The sequence below is a fragment of the Sarcophilus harrisii genome, chromosome 6 (assembly GCF_902635505.1).
Source record: "Sarcophilus harrisii chromosome 6, mSarHar1.11, whole genome shotgun sequence".
NCBI lineage: Eukaryota > Metazoa > Chordata > Mammalia > Dasyuromorphia > Dasyuridae > Sarcophilus > Sarcophilus harrisii.
The window spans coordinates 129,582,636-129,605,716 of NC_045431.1; the positions used below are offsets into that span (position 1 = coordinate 129,582,636).

At 43.6% G+C, this 23,081-nt stretch overlaps 3 protein-coding genes across 6 annotated transcripts; 2 read left to right on the plus strand and 1 right to left on the minus strand.

Annotated features, from left to right (window-relative positions):
* Positions 1-1,112: 1,112 nt before the first annotated feature.
* VPS52 (VPS52 subunit of GARP complex) lies at positions 1,113-9,521 on the minus strand. 3 transcript variants are annotated; one of them, XM_012552000.3, is made up of 20 exons: positions 9,223-9,521; positions 8,844-8,928; positions 8,669-8,721; positions 8,452-8,527; positions 8,193-8,260; positions 6,566-6,741; positions 6,037-6,187; positions 5,789-5,889; positions 5,538-5,670; positions 5,300-5,357; positions 4,981-5,114; positions 4,466-4,621; positions 3,879-3,997; positions 3,036-3,159; positions 2,734-2,829; positions 2,520-2,627; positions 2,289-2,354; positions 2,076-2,187; positions 1,616-1,734; positions 1,113-1,497 (listed from the first exon to the last, which is right to left on the minus strand). In XM_012552000.3, the coding sequence occupies exons 1-20, from the start codon at positions 9,286-9,288 to the stop codon at positions 1,351-1,353; spliced, it is 2,148 nt and encodes a 715-aa protein (XP_012407454.1). In that variant the 5' UTR covers positions 9,289-9,521; the 3' UTR covers positions 1,113-1,350. The 3 variants fall into 3 exon arrangements, with proteins under 3 accessions (XP_012407454.1, XP_031799720.1, XP_012407455.1); XM_031943860.1 differs by having other exon boundaries at positions 9,037-9,521; XM_012552001.2 differs by lacking the exons at positions 8,193-8,260; positions 8,452-8,527; positions 8,669-8,721; positions 8,844-8,928; positions 9,223-9,521 and adding an exon at positions 8,345-8,443.
* Positions 9,522-9,616: 95 nt separating this feature from the next.
* On the plus strand, positions 9,617-14,895 carry LOC100931606 (40S ribosomal protein S18). Its single transcript, XM_003772909.4, has 6 exons — positions 9,617-9,782; positions 10,116-10,214; positions 13,420-13,506; positions 13,593-13,694; positions 13,799-13,890; positions 14,774-14,895. The coding sequence occupies exons 1-6, from the start codon at positions 9,780-9,782 to the stop codon at positions 14,847-14,849; spliced, it is 459 nt and encodes a 152-aa protein (XP_003772957.1). The 5' UTR covers positions 9,617-9,779; the 3' UTR covers positions 14,850-14,895.
* A 425-nt stretch (positions 14,896-15,320) lies between these two features.
* Positions 15,321-17,874, plus strand: LOC100932392 (beta-1,3-galactosyltransferase 4). 2 transcript variants are annotated; one of them, XM_023505733.2, is made up of 2 exons: positions 15,321-15,558; positions 16,466-17,874. In XM_023505733.2, the coding sequence occupies exons 1-2, from the start codon at positions 15,545-15,547 to the stop codon at positions 17,640-17,642; spliced, it is 1,191 nt and encodes a 396-aa protein (XP_023361501.1). In that variant the 5' UTR covers positions 15,321-15,544; the 3' UTR covers positions 17,643-17,874. The 2 variants fall into 2 exon arrangements, with proteins under 2 accessions (XP_023361501.1, XP_003772959.1); XM_003772911.3 differs by lacking the exon at positions 15,321-15,558 and adding an exon at positions 15,642-16,108.
* Positions 17,875-23,081: the final 5,207 nt, after the last annotated feature.

Here is a 23,081-nt window from a genome sequence, read left to right on the forward strand (position 1 = left end):
TGACTTGAGATTTTGGAATAACAAGTTCAGCTAATAGCTGCAGGTGTTAAAACATTCCCCTTCCAGTCTCTTTTCCCAGTCAATGGGAAAAAAGATGGTGGGGCTTGTTTTCTGCATTAGGCTCCATATAATTTTGTGTTTGCTGTTTGTGCTTTGTACTCTTCTCTGTTTGGAGTTGCCCTTTCTCAGCAAATCATAGTGAATCCTGTTTTGTATTTTACCTTGAAAAATCTCTGATTTCAATTTGAGTAAGGGTTACTTTCCCACACAAACTTAATAATCTTTTAGCCTGAAGTTTTCATGCTGCTTCACAAAAGTGGGAAAGGGGCAGAAAAACTGGAGAAGAGAATAGGGTTGGGGTTAGAAAGTCCCTCAGGCTAAGGCAGTACTCAAGCCTGGTTTAGGAACAACTTTCACTTGAATGGCTAATTGATGGTTTAAGAAAGGTTAGCCACAAAGCTTGCATTAAGGTGCAAGGTGGCCCATTTCTCTTGTTCCAACTGTGTGATTTATTTTGTCCATGCAGGCAGTTTTACAGCAACTATTTCTTTGTAATCAGTGGTCAGAAAGAAACACTGGCCTACCCTTTTCAGAGAGTTGGTGACATTGAGTAAATTTTTTTTGGCTACACCAAAAGCAAGGAAGGCCTGCAAGATTATACAAAAATGGAAAAACTGCATATATGTCTAGCTACACTCTGTATGTTTGCTTAAGTATACAGTGTCTATTTAACTGTAGAGAGGTTCTTTAACCAGAGAGCTGGTCCTCAGGTGACTTATTATTTTGGCCACCAAAATTCAAAAACATTAACAAATCAAGTAACCATACTAACATCATGGATCCCAAAGTATGTAGGGGCTAAAAAGTTAGAAATTCTGGAATAGGATCTACCTAGGTCTGGGGTTTTTAACCAGTGGTGCAGGAACTTTAAATATGTATTTTAAGTGGAAGTCCATTGACCTTACCAGATCATCCCAAGGGAACAGGACATATATGATTAAAAGCCCCTGTCCTAGGGGTTCTGCCATTAAAAATGACCCTTCTATAGCAATTTCTTCATATCCTCATATCATGAGAAAAAGTGACAGAAATAATAAAAAACAAAACAAAAATTGAGGCACCAAGTTTTATTGGCTAGAAGGAGAACAGAACCAAAAATAAAGTGTCAGTTTGGAGAGTCTCCAGAATAGTTTATGAGTATCCAACTCTTCAGTAATCTGGCAAAAGCCAAGGGATAATATAACAGGGTTAGAAACAGGCATATGAGGAGTCTGGGAACTGGGGGAAATCATTAGGTGGGCAACTTAATCCCTGAAAAATTGGAGGTACCCTACAGATAGAATGGATTTATCAAAAGTTGGGTTTATGCTTCTTAAGCTCAACCATAAGGTGGTGAATATTGATGAGCTCTGCACGGGCTGGGAGGGCTCGGAGTTGGGGTTGGGATAAGACTCGATGGAAGCGGTGATAAAGCTGGATCAGCTGGGTCAATGCTCCCTGGTCAGAGGTCACAAAAGGTTACAAAAGTGGTTAGAGTTTGGGAACACCAAATGATGCTAGTTAGAATGTGAAGATGGGATCAATGATTAGGAGTTAGGAACCCCTAGAGTGTTACCTGGATGATGCTGGTCCCATTTCGGAAGTTAGTGAAGCTTCTCATGACATCCTGACTTAGTGACTCAACTGAAGATTTCCAAGAACTGCCAAAGCCACGGATCAATTGAGTCACCCGAGCTAATATTGAGGAAACAGACTTAATAGCATTAGAAGGCTGTCTCCTCTCACAGATGAAGTTGGGGATTTCTAACTTAAGTCAACACCTGCTCCACCCAGTAGTCTCTTCCTTACTTTGCTCATGTTCATCTAACTCAGTTGTGTCAAAATCAAATAGAAACAGGCCCACTAAGCAGTATGTAAGGCTCCCTGCAGGTTTATACCTATGTGTGTATTTTATTAACAATCAAATAGTTCCAATTTGGGGCATGTTTGATACCTTGGGTTGATACCTTTTCCTCCTAGCTCCTATTAATTCTTTTCTCTCAGCTAACCTTTTTTCCTGTGCCTTCCTTTCTTACCTTCTTCACCTCGAAGCTTCTCTGCCTGCCCTCGCTCAATTAGACTTTCGGCCTCCTTCACAAACGCTACTAGGCCTCCAAAAGGTGGGGACAGAAGCTCTTCGATGAATTCCTAGAGAACACATTTACAAGGTTAGTGTATTTCAGAGTGAGTTATGTGTGGAAAAACGTTCCCTCAATAAGTCTAACTAGGAGTAACAGAAAATTAGTGACCTGTGTTCGGGCATTAAGCAGCTGCTGGAAACTCTCAACTTCTTTGCTGTCATCTGCTGCACGTTCCTATAGGAAGGTGAGAGACAAGGAAAGCAAATTTGGAGATGGACAAGAGTTTAGAGTATTTTAAGAAGCAGAAAAAGTGGGTCTTTTCAATAGAAAGCAATCCTTCCCTGGATAAGGAATAGAGGGAGATAGTATATTTTGTAGGTTTGGAGGGAAATCTGTTACCATGAGCACGCCTAGCATCATGTCATAGTTGTTAATCAAAAACACAAGTTGCTCCTTCCGTGAGGAAAACTCAGCTGCCACTCGGAGCACAAAGTTCTCCACCTCAACCTAGGAAAGCAGGCAGGAAGGGAACAATGGAGGAAAGCATGGTTATGTAAGGCAGGACTTCCCTCCTCACTCCTAGAAATTCCAGTTAGACAAAAGGCTACCTCACCTGTAGTTGTCCTAATAGCTGCATGGTGCGTTCATTGGGAATTGTCTGGTTGATGCTGACAAGAGCTGAAGAGAACTCTGCATAACGACGGGTGATCTGAGAAAGGAGAATTGCATCTTACCCCAATTTTTTAGAATGATCTAATGTTTCTCAGATTGCTCAATCTCCCAGACTCACCCATTTCAATTTACTGTCCCCAGTGATCAGTCCTTCATTCTGCCCAAGCTCCCTACGAATCATCCTATCCCATTCCAAGTCAAGGCCTCCCCTCCCCCCCATAGAGACCCTTGCCCTATCCTCACATAATGAGGCCGTGTGTCCAGCCCTCCGAGTCGCTGGGGGTCAGTGCTTCGAACACTTTGTACATTCATTTCCAGAATCAGCTCAAATCGAGGCCACAGTAGAGCCAGGACCTGTTCCCAATACCTGGGGGTCACCCAGGGTCAGAAGTCAGTGATGAAGGACACATGTTCCTAACCAGTATAATTCCCTTTGGATTTCCTTCCAAATATTCTAAAGGGCCGGGGATCAAGGAGAAAGACACAATCATTTAGTTTTTTGTGTCTTACACCTTGTTGTTATAATGAAAACTCTCTCACATCTAATCAATCCAAGTTCTATTATACTTAACATCTAACAGTTCCATCCTAGTGGATTACTCCAATAGTCCTTTGATAGATCTCCCCTCTATCCATCCCCTAGAAATTCTGCAATCTATCCTTCATATTACTTCTAGAACAAGTTTCTTTGTATATAGATAGTCCTATCACTCCTCCACACAAAATTCTTTTATCAATTCCTGACTGCTGCTTCTTTGCTTGGCATTTGAGGCCAAGTGCTACCTAACCTCATCAGTCATAAGCTCATATGATTTTCCTTACTCCAGCCAAGAAAAAGTCCTTTGCTCCCACCTAAAACACCCTCTTTCTCTGCACATTAATACTATTTTCTATTCTTGGAAGATTGTCTCTAAGTACTATGTCTAAATTGGAATCCCACCCAGTATTTAGCACAGGACATTGCTTAAGTAAATGTTATTTGTTGAATGGGGAGAGATAAGTATGAAAATCATCAGAATCCTGTTCAATGCAGGATTGTTTAAGGGAATCAGAAGTCAATAAAATCAAGAGCTAGATATTAGTGACCTGTCCAGTGCAGGGACATCCCTCTTAGCAGCAATGTTGCGAAATCGGAGAATGATATGGATACATAGAAAAACAGCAATGGCATCATAGCAATCAGCCAAATAAGATTCCAGGTGTTTCTGTAAATTGGAGGTAAAAAAATCACTGTAGATTAACCAAGGGGAAAAGAGGGTCCAAGAGAGTTAGAAAAAAAATCTCTAATTGACATTCCTTCAAATGAGTATACACATACTCATTCCTCTCTCTCTCTCTCTCGGCTGAGTGGGGAAGAGCAATGGTGTAGAAAATTAAAGAAAGAAACAATTTCTCACTCAAATCTCCCACTTTCTTATCATTTCTTCCTGTTTTGTCTAGAATTTCCTTTGTTAGGTGGCAAGGAGGGAAAAGACCTATCAAGATCACGATAAAAATGTGTCCTCCATATGGCACATTGTAGAATTGGGGCAAGGCAGAATTTAAAAGGTCTATGTTTGGGGAACTCTTATTTTAGAGCTCCCACAGGTCATATTGAGAATGTGTCTTATGAGACTAGAACTCTATAGTAAGGGGTATCAGAGTTTTTAGCTCTAAGCTCTGGGGAAACTTACCAGAGTCATGTTGAGAGTACGCCCCATCACAGCATGGAAAAGATCATGAGCTGCAGGGCCAGAGACAGCAAAGAAATCACAGATGAAGAGGTACTCACGACAAGAATTGTCTAAAAGGGCATAGTGCTGGCTCCGGAAGAGCGCTTCAAAGGGATACTAGGAGCAAGAAAGGCATTGAGTGAGACAGAAGAGGAGAACTGGTATATCTGGCATCAATCTCCCCAGACTAGCACTGTTTTTTCTTCTTCACTCAGACTGAAACAGCAAAGAATGCCCACCATTCCTAAGACTCATCATCCTTCTCTAATCACAATGCTATAAATAGGAGATGTAAAAGATGTCTACAACACTGATATCTCCCGTACTTCAATCCTTCCTTATCTAGGGGAGACACTTATACCTTTGCCCCAGATTATACTATATTCCCATTATTACTGCTCTTCCCATTTTCTATATGCCCTCCTCTCCATGCATCTCACTATATTCCAAATTCCCCAGTCTGTTACTTCTCATACCCTTTGCTCCCCCCGTTGAGCTGTATGGGGTACCAGGATGGGAGCCTCAAGCTCAACAGGAGAGATGACGGAGCCCCGGGTCCCCAAAGTGAAGATTGTATTTCTACTTCGGAGAGATGGCTTTGAGAAAAATCGTGACTGGAAAGGGGTAGTTAGGGAAAACAAAAGAACTTGGGTGCACAGATCTTGAATGTCTAGATAACAGAATTTTTCTAGAAGAACTCCCAAGTGACCAGGTCCCAGTCACCCTCCCCTTAGAAACTAGTGTTTGTCCCATTTTCAGCAAGTCTCTGCCATGATTCCTTGGCTCTCAGGATATCTTTTTTCGCTGTATCTTCTACACCCATCAGATCATCTTTCTCAGCCACCTCCTCATACTAGGAAGAAATATGGAGGAAAAAAGATGACTATCTCCATGCTTATTTTTCCTTCCCCCCCTCCCCCCACTTCCCCAAAATAAAGTACTATACCCACTTCCCGGGGGATGTAAGGCCCTCCTTTAATTCCTTTACCTCATTTTTGGTCTGCCCCCTCCCCCTCATTTCCTCCGGTTTTACCTGAACCTTCATAAGCCTCCCCAGATAGGAGCGTGAGTAGGACAGATAAACCTTGCCCAGCGTTTCCACGTATTCGTCCCTGATCTCTCTTGCTGTTGCTCGTTCATTTCCCAGCAAAAACTGATAGAAAAACCTGCAGTTTCCATGAAAATAATTCCACAGGAAGGCTCAGAAAGCATCCCCCCCATCTTCTATCCTTGGCTCTCCCAAAACCTAATGCCCTTCCTCATGCCCCATTCCCCAATTGTGACCTGTATTTGAGCAATGCAGTCTGTGGGATCTGATAATTAGTCATCGGTTTTCTAAATGAATAAATCTTCTGCAGGACGAACTCTCGGATCTTGGCCACAGCCTGATGGGAAAGGGTCACACATATAAGGAAAATACTCACAGCTGAAAGGGATCAGGGGGGGAATAAAGCATTACCTATTTTTTTTGGGGGGGTGGATATTCTGGAAGTCTCAAAGGCCACTGGGGACACCATTATTTTCATCTCTACCTTGACCCTAAGCCGATCCAGGACACCCTTGACATCTGCACAAGCTGCTGTCCCACGAGCTTCCTGCTCCCTGACAGCAGCTGCCTTGGCATCAAGCTCTTGTAGCTGTTCCAGGAACCGAGGATCTGTCACTGGTGCCTCCAAGATTGCCCTAAGCAAAGACAGAGGACATGTCAAATTATTGTGTGACAAGGAGAAACTCCCTCTTTCCCTCTCGAGAATAATTATACTTTAATCCACTAAGCTGTGAAGGCAGAATGGATTTATATGACTTTAGTAAGACTCCTGATTCCCATGGGATCTTTAGCAACACCATTGAAGAAATGTCTGATCCAAGATGAGTCCTTTTTTTCTAACCCCTGACTCAGATGATTTGACCAGAGGAAATGCTCATCAAATTAACCACAATCTCCTCTCAGTTTTATTGATTTGTCTTCTCTCACCCAGTTTACCTAAGAAAAGTGAAGCATTAATCTTTCTAAAACCTATAGAACTGGCTCCAAGCAATTCACAGTATCAGGTAACTTACGTGACCAGGACAGAGGGTACAACCAAACCATCCACAAGCTCCCCAAGTCTCCCACGCACAGCCTGGCGGTTACGGAGCCGAACATTCATGGCTCCAGATTGTTCCTGTAGTGTCCGGATCTCAGAGCTAATGGAGCTGAGGTCACTCTGGAAAGCACCTAGCATCTGTTCCATACGCTAAAGGGGAAGAAAATATAAGGGGATCAGTGACATTTTGTGGAGGGTAACAATTATTATAGAAATCAGAACAAAGATATTTGGGAAGGGGTTGAGGTACCCTTGCAGAAATGTCTATACTCTCTATATACTTAATGGTGGATCACCTGTAAGACATGGGTTATGAGGAACATAAAAGGAAAGGCTAAATCCACTTTCATCCAATTCTAGTACTTGATCGTATGTGAGAGACATGAAAGATGTGAGGTTTGGGGGCAAGTATTTCTCAATCCAATCAGTTCCTAGGACCTAACTTCCACTTTACCTTAGTTACACATGAGGATGATTGTGCACCATGATGTCTTAATCATGTTAAATACTCTCTAAAATCACCGATGATCTATTACCTGCCAAATCTAGTGGCATCTTGTTAGTCTTTATCCCTTTTTTGCTTCTCTACATTTTGTTATCTGACATAACCACCCTGTCCTTCTAGACATTCTCTTCCTTCTAGGTTCTCCATCTACCTGTCTGGCTGCATTCTTTTCTTGTTCTTTGCTGGATCACCATCATTCATGTCATTCCTCCTATCTGTATACCCCAAAGATCTATCAGTAACTTTCCTAAGTTCAGTTATCATCTCTATATATCCCTTCCTGATTGAGCTCCAGGCCATGACCACAAAGTGACTAGTAGACTTTTCTAATCAGATATTCTTCAGGTATATGGAATTCAACATGTCATTATCTTTTCCTTCAAACACACCCACCTTTTAAACTTTGCTGTAACCATCAAAAGGACCTTCCAGTGACAAGCTTGATGTGGTACTTGACTCCTCATTCTCCCTCACCCTATTTGAGTTCCAGATCTTATATTTTCTATCTCCATAACATCTCAGTTCCTTCCTACATCAACCAGAGTTCAAGATTTCCTCTTGCCTCAACTCTTTCCCCACTATAAACCATCTTCTATATAGCTCCCAAAGTAATTTTCCTAAAATACAGTAAATTTATCAAGCACTTTGAGTATAAAGTAAGGAGATATAAGAAATAAGAAAGCAAAACAATCCCTGCTGTTTGTACTTTAACAGGATATATGCAAGAATCCAGCTGCAAGTCAGACAGAAAAACCCAATAGTCCTGAGGGTGCAGGAAAAAGACATGGTAAACCATTTGGTAAAACTCCAATAGCTCCCTCCTATCACCTTCAAGAACAAATATAAACTCCTCAGTTAAGCATTTGCAACCTATCTTCTTACTTTTCTAGCCTTAATATTATTCAATAGTTGTATTTAACATGATCTCCTCCATAAATTCCCTAGTGTAATTGCTATTCTTAGCACAAGACATCCTATCTGCTGTTCCCTTCTCCCATTAAGTACAAGCTCCTTGAAGGCCATGTTTGTTTTTGTATTCTATAAAATTGTTTAGCAAATGTAGGCGCTGAATAAATGCTATGGATGGATCACTAACCTCCAGGACCGCATCACAGGCTGTAATCTGGTTGTGCAGTGATGCAATGTTCTCACTTTCCTGGATATCTGAGCCACGGACAGTTAAGAGGATTCACAGAAAGGACAGAGACACCCACATCTCTAAAGACCCCTTACACATCATGCACCCACCTTAACTTATATCAAACCTCGGAGGAGAGGAGACCATCTTGGCAATCCCTTTCACCTCACCCCTGAAGTCAGTGACAGAAATCCCCATCTTTTTCCCATGAGGATACAATCTCGGATAGATTTCTGCTCTATCTGCTGGAGCTCCAGTTCCACCTGTTTTGAATAATGACGGAGATCGACACCCTGGGAGGACCGAAAGACAATCTAAGTCAAAAGAAATCCAAGAGTCTGAGGCGCTTAAGCTCTGGGATGAGAAAAAATATCAGATTGTTCAGTGGGAAGGTACTGGGGAAGGTTATCAGAGAATAGTGTAGAAAGTCTCACCGTTTTGAGAGCTTCCTTTACCAAATCATCTTCTAGATTTGCCTGAATGTGAACTAAAGCCAGAGATGCGGTGAGAACGAGGCGTACGATTCTTTCCCCTCCCACCCCTGCCCACAATCCGGCGCCACGCCCAGACCACGCCCCCGCACCTCCCTAGGATGTCAGCATCCCTCACCATCCACTTCATCGAGGATGAATTCATCAGACGTGATATCCAGCTCTCCCAGCTGCAGGGGCTCCTGGAGCCCGGGGCCGCCTCCCTGCAGAGAGAGCCCTTAGCGAACGGGACGGAGGGGATAGGACGCGGGGAGGGGCAGCAAAAGAGAGGGAAGGGATAAGGTGGGGAGGGGCAGCGCCAAAGCGCGCACCTCTTGTAACGAGCACTCGTACACGGTGAAAAGGTGCATGACGGAGCGAGCCTCCCACGTTAGGGGAACACTGAGGGGACGGGGTGAAGGAAGCCGCCACTGGCCGGGGTCTCCCGGGGGCGGCACAGGCCCCGCGCGCTGCGCCGCCGCCCCCACCGCCCCGCCCGAGCCTCGCGGGCCCCTCACCAGGGCGTTCTCATCTTCGTCCGCGTCAGAAGCACCCACGGGCAGAATCAGCTGCGGAGCTGCCATTCCTGCGGCTCCGGCCCTGGCTCCTCAGCGACTTCCGCCGCTGGTGTTTCAAAATAGGTCCGTCCGCTGCCCCGGTGCAGGATGGGGAGGGGAGGAACCCAGTCAGAACCCCCAAGACAGTGGAGAAAATGACGCTTATGGCCCAAAAGACATGCGTGGAAAAAACGTTCCGCCAATTCCTCGGGCCGTTCGTCTTAAACCCTCTATTGGGAACCCGGGGTCGGCACGCTCCCTGCTTGGGACCTTGACTTCGGTAAGCCTTCGTTTCCCGATCGGACAGGATTTGAAAGTGCGCAACGGAAACGCCTCAGCCCAGCCAGCTCCCTACCGGAAGTAGCGTCACTCCCACCGAGTTTCTTTTCGCTTTAAGGAAGTCTCTCTTCTCTTTTCTGCTTCCGCCTCCTCCCCGCCTTTCAGGACCGCTATATAAGGAGAACACGTGATTTCCGTTTCCTTTTTCCAGAGGAGGCTTTCACGCTGCCTTAGTAGCCATGGTAAGGCTGGCTTCCATCGGGGTCTGGGGATCCGGCGACATCGGGGCCGGGGTTTCGCGTACCGGAGCGGGGACGCTTCCAGGGCGGCAGTTTGCGGTTGGGTCAGGGCGGTAGATCTCGGGTGGGACGGAGGATGGCTGTACGCGAAAGCAGGGAGTCTCATCTCCCTGATTTGGTTCTCACGCTACAACGCCGCTTTTTGGCTTCTTAAAACTCGCAGGGTCGGGGGCTGAGGGTGAGTGATTTAAGCCCTTTTTGTACTTGAGGTTAATTTGCGTAAGGAATCCTTGGGGCGACTTTGCCTAAGTTCTTGTTGCTGTCTCGATCCCCTAGTCTCTCGTGATCCCCGAGAAGTTCCAGCACATTTTGAGAGTGCTCAATACCAACATCGATGGGCGGCGGAAAATAGCTTTTGCCATCACGGCCATTAAGGTAAGGGACAGCCGTGGGGGAGGGGGAGGTGGGGGGAGGCGGGGGAGGCGGCGAAGGCGGGAGAGCAAAAAGCCGAATTTTTAAGTAAGACTTATAAAGAAGAGAAGACTATAAGGTTGGCTCATTTGCCTATTACATTAATGAAGCAAAACGTAGTAAATACTAAAATAGTTTCTTATACTAAGTGGTACTTACATGCACCTAAACAAATTAACTTAAGGAGTTGTACTTCCCACTTCCCAACTACTGCCCGTGTGTCTGCCCTCTTTAAATCTATGTAAGTTGTCGTAGTCTATGTACCTAAACTAGCATGTACAGAGACAGGGATATAGTGTGGGGAAAGTTTTATAGTCCTGGGTCCAGATCACCTGTATTAGTGCAAGAAATAAGGATGAGGAGTGATCATTGAGGTCCTTTCTAACTCATAAAATGTTCCAGGCTTTACTAAATCTTGAAATGTAGTGGGTACACAAGTAAGTAGGAAATACTTGCTTAGGAAAAGTGCGCCAATAGATAGTCTAAAACTAGTTTTGACGTTGTGGTTTTTTTTTTTTTTTAAATCATGTCTTACTTTGCTAGGCTTTGCCCTTCAAGATTAGTGATCCTCCTGAAATTCTTAGCACAATGCTTTTTGTATAAAAGCTAGATATAAAAAGGTTATGTTCTAGATTCACCTTTTTTTTGTTTTCTGCAGAGGTGGGTTTTGAAACCAAGTCTTGAATAAAGGATAAGACAAAATTGGAAACTGTCACTCTTCTACAAGTTGGAGTGGTACCAGTGAGACAAACTTGTCATTTTCAACACACTCAAACAGAAATCCTGTTGTCTCCCAGATCCAAACTTTGCTATTTCTGTTCTCTAAAAGCATTATAGGAAGGCTTGTTTTTCATATGCCATCCAAGTGAAGGTAGTAGATGAGATGGGTCATTTTGAGGTTGAAATTGGCAGTCAAGGGAATTGGTCTGAGGAGAGAGTTAAAGGGGAGGTGTTCATTAGTTAGTAAACATTAATTTCTTATTACTGTCCAGGCATTGTGCCAAGAATAAGAAAGGTAAAAGACTTTTCTCTGCCCTCAAAGAGTACACTGGAAGATAACCTCTGAGATGGAAATAGAATTGAGAGGGATGGGACAACTTTACTGTTGAAATAAAAGCCTCAGGCTTTCAAAGTATAAATCTCTCATACTTAATTTTTTTTTAAATTTTACATTTAAATTCACATAACTTGCATTAATACTTTATTGATTATTAATAAATTATTAATTCATTATTATTATTGGGTTCCTCGGCCTCTTCAAACCTTTAGCTTCTTTATAACATTCTTCACGAACCCTCCCATTTGTTAATGTTTTCAATTATTATATGATGGTAGTTCCATTTTGTAGGTGGGTTACTCCTTAAGTATGGACACTGTTGTGTCTTTATAGCATCTTCAAAACATTATAACATTCTTCATGAACCCTCCCATTTGTTAGTGTTTTCAATTATTATGTGATGGTGGTTCCATTTTGTAGGTGGTTACTTCTTAAGTATGGACACTGTTGTCACCTTTTCCTTCCCCAGCTAGTTTTCTTGCAAATAAATAGGAGGCACTTGATATTAACTTAAACTGAATGTATTTGGCTTGGAAAGGGTTTGTCTGAGGTTCACATCTAGTAGGGGCTGGACTTCAGGTCATCTTGTCCAGGGAATGGAGGGTGGGGTTTATATCTTTGCTTATGTGGTTTCCATTATCACTTGATTTTGTGCAAGTTTAAACATTCTGAGAGGTTTATATGTTTTCATTTGACTGCCAAAGGTGGAATGTGCCACAAATGAAGACCCTCTAGTCTGAACCTCATATTTTACTAATGAGGAAGTTTAGGCTCAGACAAGTACTGACTATCACAAATGGCCTCTCTTCAAGATTATACACTGGTGGGGAGTGCACATGGGGTCTTCCAGTTTGACTTGAACCAGGACAGAATAAATAGCTTTCCCAGGAATCCCTTGGTACTAAGATATAAAAACAGCAGGAATGTGAGTCTAAGGTTATGGCTTCTAATTGGCAAAAGCCTAGAAGGTCCTGAGATAAGAATTGTGAGCCTATTTTTTTCCCAAATTTGTTTGTTTTAAAGAAACAATAAGCAAAAAGAAAAACAGAAAAACAATGCAAAATGAGAATTGTATCATGTACCCAGCAGAACACCAGGGACGATTCAAAATATATAACAATTTAAGAGTTACAAGCCATGTAACTGTTGCAGAGATCATACTAGAACTATAAGCCTTTTATATTTGCTATAAGAAAAACCAGTACATATTAGAACTAAAAAAAAAAAAAAAAAATGGGTGGTCTCTGGAGGTATCAAGATTGAAAGCCGACTTGCCTGGTTTGAGGGGGGAGTCAGGTGTAGCTGTGATAATGAAGACACATCTTCATTGTGACCTTTCAGTTGTATCTGACTCTTTCTGGCTCACTTTTGGGGTTTTTTGGGCAGATGTTAAATTGTTTTCCATTTCCTTCTTGAGCTTATTTTATTGGTGTGAAGGCAATGAAGTGGCTTGCCCAGGGACCCACAGCTAACAAATGTGGGAGACTGGAGTTGAATTTGGGTGTTCCTGACTTTCAAGTCCAGCTATCTCTTCACTAAGACACCTAGCTATCCATCAATAGCAGTAGCATCACCTCATAACTGATTTCCAAATTGCATTTTCATTTGGGTCATTCAGGCTACACAGGCAGAGGGAGGGAGGTGGGCTGGTGGTTAAGGTCCTAGTGTGTGACACTAGTCATAGGCGATGTTAAGTGATGAGGATTTAAAAATCTGATAATCGTGAATTTTCTGTAGAAGGAAATTAATGTAATTTTCCCTGGAGATGACTGAAAGAAAATAAAGGTCATGGCTTTTAAATATTTGAAAGCCTGTAAAAGTGAAGAAGGGGAATAGACCAGTAGATAGAGTCCTGGGCTTGCAAAATCATAACTTACTTCCTGGGTACAAATCTGGCCTCAGATACTTACTGTGTAAGCAGGGATAGTCTTTTAACTGCTTCAATTCTCTTCCAAACTGCCCTGTTGCTGCTGATAGTATCACTATCCCTCTAGTTACTCAGCATTGCTACCTAGGTCTCATTTTCAAATCCTCATATTCACTATATATACCAAGTCCTGTCATTTCATTGTTCACAGCATCTTTTATATATATATACTATTTTTTCTCCAGGGTGTGGGTCGAAGGTATGCTCATGTAGTACTGAGGAAAGCAGACATCGACCTCACCAAGAGGGCTGGTGAGCTCACTGAAGATGAGGTGAGAAAGAATACTGAAAGTGGGTGAGGGGAGCATCCATTCTAGAAGAGTTTGGGGCTTTTACTACATTACTCTTTCCATCACAGGTGGAGCGTGTGATCACTATCATGCAGAATCCTCGGCAATACAAGATTCCAGACTGGTTTCTTAACAGACAGAAGGATGTAAAGGATGGAAAATACAGCCAGGTAGGTGAGGGAGGCAGTGCCGGCAAGGTGGTCATAAACTGGAGCAAATTTAAATGTCAGTCTTGGGAGGAGCTAGAGGAGAAATGTTCTGTTTACTCATACAGGTTCTGGCCAATGGTCTGGACAATAAACTGCGTGAGGATCTGGAGCGCCTGAAAAAGATTCGGGCACATCGGGGGCTTCGACACTTCTGGGGGTGAGTTAAATGGGAATGTTGAAGAAAGAAAGTTCTAAGATAAATTAACTGTTAGATGTACCTTGTGACTCAGAATTAGTACCATCTGGGTTCTAGGGAAACTACATTGAAGCACTGGGGATCCAAGATTATGGTCTGGGAAGATGAAATTATAAAAGAAAAAAAAATAGCCCTGTAAGAATGTAGTAAGTGTCTAGCTCTTAACAATTTGGTGAGGTAGAGCAGGAATAAATAGTAAAGGAGGATAGGTTAAAGAAGTGGATTCTTGTCCTCCACTCCAGGTGTAGAGGACCTTAAGAGCTTTTGTAGAGTAGGCAAAGGAGAGCCACTTATGAACAAATGGGTGGTATGGTCTGATCTGGTTGTTTTGGCAATACTCAAGGAATATAAGTGACATTGCTAGGGATTTAAAAATAAAATAGGTGTGAAATGAGGGGCCTAAGGATAGAAGTTGGGATTTGTGAACAACATTGGGTAACTAAGTCGTTGAGGTTTGAAATTTCATGAATGACTTGGGAAAGATTGGAACAGATGATACAAAAGTTTAGGACATTGGGGAGGGAACAATTCATTTTAGCTATGTTAATTTCTTGAAACAATAAGGGTTAAGTGACTTGTCCAGGGTCACATAGCTAGGAAGTGTTGTGTCTAAAGTTAGATTTGAGCTCTGGTCCTCCTGACTTGAGGGCTGGTGCTTTATCCACTGCACCACCTAGCTGCCCCACCTGTGTTAAATTTTAATTGTACAGTTGGTGATTTGGTCCTTTGGGTCAAAGCTAAATTGAGTTTTTAGGGAAGTGAGTTATTTAAATAAATGTTTAGATTAACTCATCAGGTTTCTTGGCTGCCAACTCATTCTTTTTGTCCCTTGTATTCCCTATAGTCTCCGGGTCCGAGGCCAGCACACCAAGACTACAGGCCGAAGAGGTCGCACTGTGGGTGTGTCCAAGAAGAAATAAATATGTTCATTGGCCTTGTCTATTAATAAATACTTTATATCAATTGTCTGTGTGTCTTGTTTCTGTTCTTCCTTAAATACATGAGTTTTTTAATCTTAGTTAATAAGCAAGCACCTGCTTGGTGCAAGATACATTCGTTTTTCTCTGACAGCTTAAAAGAATCCAGAGTTGTTTTAGAGAGAAGCATATAGGTCCACAAGGGTCGGCTGACCATAAAAGTTTTATCTCCACACGTTTTTCACCCTTTTTAAAAAACGATTCTTACAAAACATCTGCCTAAACAAACTTGCTAGTGTCAGCTAATTGCCCTCTCGGGCAGTTTCAATTCAATTTAATCAAATTTTAAGAATTCAAATTGCTTTGTTTCTCCCATCCAATTGTGATGGGAGAAATTCCGCCCTGAAGTTTTAAACTGGGGCAGGAAACTGGGAGTTGCTGACCTATGTCCCAGAGCACCCCAGCTAATCTAGTACGAAGATAAAGGTCTCCGCCAATTGAGTTGCCTCTGGCATTCCCAGTTCTTGGTAGCGACTTCCCTCACTGCCCCGTCCCTTTGACCTGTTTCTGGAAGCGCCTTAGGGGCGGAGTCTGGCTGTTAAGAAAAGGGATCCCAGATTAGATCTTTGCCGGAGGGGAACTATCTCCCCCCGCAGACCGCCATCCCGACCACGGAAAAAGGGCGGAAGCGGCCCCCGATGCTGCACGGGAGGTAAGGGCAGGGGAGCCTGGGACTCCGGGTGGGGGGGGGAGGGATGGTAAATTGCTGCCGCGCTCCTCGCAGTGGGACGGGAGCGCTGCCCCCGCAGCTGCGGAGACTGACCCGTCCCTGCACCGCCGGCCGGCGCCCTGGGGAGAACGTCCCTGCTCCCCTGAATCGTGAGAACTGTGCGGAGCGGAAAAATGGGCTTCTGCCCTTGATAAAACATCGCCCCGTCCTCAGCCCCATATCGAAACAAACCAGAGGGAGAGCCAATGAAAAGCCGAGTAGCAGATAATGGGAAGGAAAGGACCCCTCGCACCCAGATGAGGGTGGAAGAGAGGAGGGGAGGGGTAAACGGGACCGGGTGATGGGAAGCTCAGGGGTCCCGAGGCAGAAGGTGATTGCAGATAGAAAGTAGGCAATCCTAGGGGTGTGTGAGAGGGAGGGAAGTTAGAAGGAGGGGCTGGGGAGATGACGAGAAACAAGGCGGGTGCACACCATTGATAAGCAAGCCCAACCATGGAGCCAGCATTTAGGGCATCAGAGTGCTGCACTCAAGGTAACACACTCCTGGTGCCCCCCGTCCTCTGTCCCCAGCTCCCGGTCTACCTTTTCCTCTCCAGCTTTCCCAAACTGTCGTCACCCCTCTTCTCCATCCTCTGCAATCTGCACTCAGATCCATTGCCCCATCCCCCATTCCTCCCTTCCCTTTCTCTATTCTCTCCGGGAGCAGGGGCTGGGGAAGAGAATGTTGGGGCTCGAAGAGGTAGTTGGGGATGAGAGCTAAGGGCCGTCTTAGGACGTGAGTGAAAATTAGATGACTATATATGAAGGATGTCTGCCGGTATTCCGACTCTCATTCTTTTTCTGCCCTCCTCTTCTACCTCCCCCCCCTCCCCCATTTCTCTCTTTTCAGGTCACTATCAAATTTGAATCTGTTTCCCATCATGTCCTCCTGCCTTCTCCATCCACGCTGCATCCTCCTGGCGGCTTTGGCATTCTTATGTGTCTGGGCCATCTTTGGTCCCTCCGGGCTAAGGAAGGAGTTATCCTTCACTCCCCCAATGCCAGCCCCAGCTGCACCGGCACCCCCACTCTCCTTGCCCCACCTTCTGATCCCTAACGTAGGGGCTTGCAGAAGTTCTGGTTCCCAGCCCTTTCTTCTGATCCTAGTGAGCACCGCCCCTGAGCATCAAGAGCAGAGAGATGCTATTCGAGCCTCCTGGGGGGCTCTCCGGGAGATCCATGGTCACTTGGTCCGGACTCTCTTCATACTTGGAGAACCTGATGATAGTCGCTGGGAAAACATTAAGGAGGTGCTAAGATGGGAAGCACAGGTTGAGGGGGATATCGTGCAGGCTGCTTTCACCGATTCATATCGAAACCTTACCCTGAAAACCTTAAGTGGACTGGCCTGGGCAGCCAGGTATTGCCCCAATGTTCATTATGTCCTCAAGACTGACGATGATGTTTACATCAATGTCCCTGGGCTCGTGGCTGAACTTGACAAACGAGAAAAGGATCTGCAACAGAGAGATCCTAACAGAGATAGAACTGTTCAAGGGGAGGCCAAAGCTGGAGAGAGAGAATCAGAGCAGCCCACGAGGCGGCCCCCTGCTGTGCCCCATCTGTACCTTGGCCACGTCCACTGGAGAGTTTACCCTTCCCGCTTGAAGGGGAGCAGGCATCAGGTGTCAGAGGTACAGTGGCCTTCCGAGCGGGGTGCCTTCCCCCCTTACGGCTCAGGCACTGGCTATGTGTTGTCAGCCCCAGTCCTGCGGCTGATTCTGAGGGCAGCTGGTGCTGTGCCTCTAATCCCAGTAGAAGATATTTTTGTTGGGGTGATCGCCAAGAGGGTCGGGGTTGCACCTACCCACAACTCTCGGATAGCAGGTGCTGCCCGATACCCCATCGACCGCTGCTGTTTTGGGAGGATCTTGCTAACTTCTCACCACATGGAGCCCTGGGAGATGAAGAGTGCCTGGGAGCTTGTGAGGGGTTCCTCAGGGAATGGGGACAAGCCACTCTGCTCATGGCTTCAGGAAACTCTTGGAATGCTGAGATGTTGGATGCTGAACTGGTGGTATTTTTGACAACATGGTGAATCCTCAGAAGAGCTGAGGCTGAAGATGTATCAGAAGGAGGTGTTGGGAAGGGCTGGCCCACAGTGGGATTTGGATACTTGGGGTGCAGTTGCCCTGGGATTTTATCCTTCCTCTCCAACAATCCCAGTTTATCATGAAGCAATGAAGCATCTCTCCAGGCTGTGGATTCAGTGGCCTGATCTGTAGTTCCATCCCCCCCCCCCCTTTTTTTTTTTTTTTTTTTTTTTTTTGCTGAGGCAATTGGGGGTAAGTGATTTGCCCAGGGTTCCACAGCTAGGAAGTGTCTGAGACCAGATTTGAACTCAGGTCCTCCTAACTTAAGGGCTGGTGCTCTATCCACTGTGCCACCTAGCTGCCCCTCATTTCATATTCTTAAGAGCTTGGAAGTATCAGAAAAGGACTCAGCTCCAAGACAGCTGGATGTGGAGGAGGCTAGAAGGGTCGGAATCAACAGGGGGAGGGGGGAAAAAAGCCTTCCTTTCCATCCTGGGATGGTCAGAAAGGACAGAGTTGACTGTCCCCCAAGTTGCAGTGCATTTGTTCAGGGGCAGGAGAAGGTGACAGTCATTTCTCAGTAAAACTTCCTTGATTCCCCATCTTTGTGTATTGTCTTATATGAAACTACAGTAAGAAAGCTAATGTCATCTAACTAATGAAAACTAATATGATCTTAGGGTGCAATGAGCATGATCCAGGACTAGAAAGTATTGTTCATCTGTAATCTGGTTCAATTATGCTTCATTCTAGGAATCCCATCAGCTGGGTTGAAAGCAAGCCTGTACTAAGGGGAAGATGAAGCTAAAAGCTCCCTTTACCATTAGATAACCAAATGAGGGAAAACATTTGGGTTCTTTAAGAAAAAACAGGTATGGATCCACTTGAACTATTTGGCCCAGAGATCCAGGAAAAGGGATGGAAACTTGGAAGCAATGTGGAGATTGTTAATCATACTCTATATGTGCCTTATTTTTCTATGTACTCCCATGTTTGAGTTTACTGCCTTCCTGACTTTGGATAAAGAATAATGGCTTGGATTTACTTATGTAACATTTTAAACTTATTCAAACCTCACAACAACCCTGTGAGGAAGATGCTATCGTCACCCCCATTTGTAAGATCACAACAGCTAGTGTCTGGGGCAGGATTCTAACATGGCTCCAGCGCGAATTTAGGGTTAGTGGCCAAACCGAATCATTCCACTCTCTGAGTAATGGTATCAATATCTTTAAAATGGAAAGATTTGGATCACACATCATCTGAGATACCTTCCAGCTTCAGAGCCATGACTAAGTGTCTGTTTTTCAAGAACTAGCTATTTACTCCCAACTCTGGTTACCTCCCATGGATAGGGCAGGCATAGACTTGGGTCAGTTTCTGTCCCCCATACATATCTTGAATATCCTGAAAACATACTGCAAAGTTGACCTTGGCTACAATAGTCAATGATTTCTACTTCTGGGTCAGGGTAGTGGAAGCCAATGTGATTCTCTACACTGATACAAGTGGCTAATGTCAAATAGTACTATCTGCTAGTAGGTAAAGATAACTTAAATGGGACCCTAAGGGAACTGGAGAAATCAGGGGTTCTATCAGTGGCCCATATGGCCACTAAGAAAACCAAATAGGATGTAGCACATGGCCACTGATTATCAAGAGCTCAACAAGGCAACTCCATTGATACATGCAGCCATTTCTAGTATAGCTAATCACTAAAGGCAATGACCCTCATGAATCTAGTATGGACTCCCCTCCAATGGACTGGTGAGTTTCTTGACCTCATCTGAATGCTTCAAATCCTGTCTCTAACTCATTTTTGTCATTGATCTTTGGTTTAAGATCCATAAACAATTTGGGGTCCAGTCCATCTGCTATCCCTACTCCACACAATGAAAGAGCAGGTGGGTACCAGGCTTTTCAATATGGACCTGAAACTTGCCAAGTTTTGCTAAATTTTTAGTCTTTGACTAAAAATTAACCCCAACTCTATTGGCTACAGAAGTGTGTGTGTGTGTGTGTTTAATCAGAATAAAACTAATTATCTTAGAAATAAATCTGATGGCTCTTTTCAGAACAGGCTTGAAAAATGCCTCATAAATCAATTTAGTATCAGGAAAACAGCTTACTAGCACAGCAGAAAATGTCTTTCACTGAGGTAGGAAAAAATCCTGGTAAACAAACAGCACTGGTAGGCTGCATGACAGGGAGAGCCTTATAACATTCAGGCTTGGATAGTACCCTCTCCACCCCAAGGGCACAGCCCAACTTTAAAATTTTTGTCACAAAAAATTAGTGGAGAAAACGAGCAAGAAGCAAATCAATGGGGAAAAAAAAAACAATCAAAAGTCACTGTGATGACAAGGAAGATCAAGATACAAACTTAGAAAAGAATAACAATATTAAAATGCTACATGTAAAATCTCAAATAAAAAATGTGAATTTGTCTCAGGCCCCAAAATACCTCCTGTAAGAGTTCAAAAAGCATTTTCAAAATCAAATATGAAAAGTAGTGGGAAAAGACATGAGAGAAATTTGACAGAATCTTTATGAAATGAGAGTCAATCACATAGTAAAGGAACTGCCAAAAAAAAAAAAAAAAAAAAAAAAAAAGGTAGGAGGGAAGAGGGGGAAGATATACAAAAGTTCCCCAAAGGGGAAAAAAATAACACCTTAGAAAGTAGAACTGGCCAAACAGAAACAGAGGTACAAAAGCTTATTTAAGAAAATAGAAATTTTTAAAAATAGAAAAAGAAAGAAAATATACCTTAAAATTTTGATTTGAGTAAGAGTTAATAACTGAGACGGGACAGCACAGTGAAGACAAAGACATGCCTGAGCTCTTGCCTAAACCCTTCCAGATACCTTTAAATAATGACTCAAAACAGATTTTTCAATGTCAAAACTCACAAAAGATGGAATAGAACAATTTCCAACTGAAGGCAACTTGGAAGGCCAACAGGAAAGGTCTGCTGCCTTGGGGTTGATCTGGGGCACAATCTCTGTGTCAGCACATCCTGGGCCACCAGGAAATTAGGAGTAAGTTTTGGGGATTCTGAATTGCAGCAATGGTAGTGATTTCCAGACCTCTCAAACCACAGACACAAAGGAAGACTCGGAAGGTCTGCAGGAAACATTTGGTGCACTGGGGCGTAAGGGAACCCTAGCAAACCAGGAGGAGGTTTAGGGAGCCAGTGAATGAAGCTGTGGCAGCAGTGGCTGAGCAGCTGGTGAGAGCAAGGTTGCTGAGGGCCTGGTGGTCAGCACTGCCACAGTTCTCTGCTGCTTTGCCCTTACCCAGCTCTGGGCAGCAGTGCTGCCTTATGGTACAGGTCCCCACAAGGATCTCTGAAAACAGCTGCAAAAAATCCCTAAAATTTGAGAACTAATGACTATGAAACACTGACAAACAATAAGATAGGAATGTCAGAATTACCAACATTTGTTAACTCTTTATCTTTTTATATTTCTGAAACTGAATCATGGAACAAAAGTCTTGCTTTCTCCCAAATGCCTCTTGCTCCATGTTATACTGTGAACTCTCCCCATAAGGCTACCTGAACTAGTAGTAGCCAGTTTGAACCATGTCAGCAACGCTTGGGACTTGTCCAACCTCCAAGTTATTTATCATTCTTCTGCCAAAAAAAAAAAACACAACAAGACTGATCCAACCACCAGTCAACATCCCCATTTTTTTGTTCTTCAATTGCATAAATACTTTCCTTTTCTAACAGGAGGGCACTCAAGTACTTGAGCACTGTACAATGTCCTGGCTTGCAAACTCTAGGCTCAGTTAAAGATGTTGCATTTTCCTAGATCAGTCTCCTTGATTTCTTAAAATGTAAAGTTAACAGGTGTATGTGAATATGTATATATGTGTCTGCCCATCTTCCCCCTAAACTCTGTGGTTTTTATATAGTGCAGAAATATTTAGAAATGATTGTGTTCTATCTGACATGTATATGATTGCTAAGAACCTCCAAAGATTATCATAGTCCTCAGTGTGAGGACTCAGTGAGTAAAGACTCAGTTCATTAATCTCAAAAATCATGCTTGAGAATTGCAAGAGCAATTTGACACAAGTGTGGACATCAATAGCTGCAGCTACAAGGGTTGCCCATGGGATGCCCTTAGGGCAGTAACAGGGAAGGAAGATTTTTTTTTTTTTTTTTTTTTTTGGCAACTCTTGATGAAGCTGACTAGGTGTTCATGCAGAGCACAAATTAAAAGGATGGGGACTTTCTGGTATACCCCTCAGTGACCACACACTGCTCACAATTCCCTATCCTTTGTCTACCCACTATGAGACCACAACTTGTACACATTTGGAAATTCAGAGACTAATTAAAAAACATCAACACATCCCTGATGAGAAATAATAGCCAGCAGATTGGTTATTTCTTCTGCAAATAACACCAGATAGATCTTGTCAGCTGAGTAAAGATGTAGGAAATGGGGGCCTGAATCTCTGCCCAGCTCACAACCTGAATGGGGTCTCTCTGGCTGATAGAAACCACATAGTAATTTAGCTCACTACCTCTGTTCTCCATTCACTTTTTATGGCCTGGAGAATAGCCCACTCCATGTGAATACTGTCCTTAATACCCAAATCCAATCAGAACTAACTACTTTGGAGGAATAGATTTTGCTCAGAAAAAATACCAGCATGATGGTGGTACTGGCTATTTAGCTCTTGCTTTGTAGCCTGCTCTGTGGAAAATTTGCCCAGATAACAAAAGCTGATTTTGGGCACTTGGCAAATATGACTCACCATATTTACAACCCTAGTTTGTTTGGTTTTTTTAAAAATATATAGCACAATCCAAGTTCTCTATACCTGGCTGGGTGGGCAACTACATGCTGTTTTTCTTTTCCTTGTGGTTAACAGTTCATGTAAGAATTCAGCCTGTGACACCTTAAATATAAGACCTTTGTCTAGCTCACTGCTGGTCCCTTAAGGACTAAGGCCACCTTGGAGAAACAAGTTTAAGGATGAATGCTTTCATGTCTCTGGGAACAAACTTCTCCTTACAGCTGACAAACACCAGTTCTTCCTGAGAGCAGCCCCATCCATTCAAGGTCTCCCTTGGGCAAGTTCTGACTATTACAGGAGCTGCAATTCCTGGCCAATTTTTAGAGCACCCCAGAATTTAGAATATACATAATTAAAGGAACCTGTAGCCATCAGCTCAGAGTCTCCTCTCCAATAAATATTAACCAGAGGACGGCAAAGATGCTAAAGAAAAAGGCTACCTCTCCTGGTAAGTCATGTGATCTGGAACACCCCAAATGGTTTAAAAGTGGAAAGTTTATTTCTTACCTCAGGGAACTCCCAGACCAATGTATATATGTCAGGCAAAGAAGAAAAAAAAAAAAAAAACAAACAAACTTCCTCTTCTGTCCAAGCAAAAACTCAATGAACTATTGAGGGTG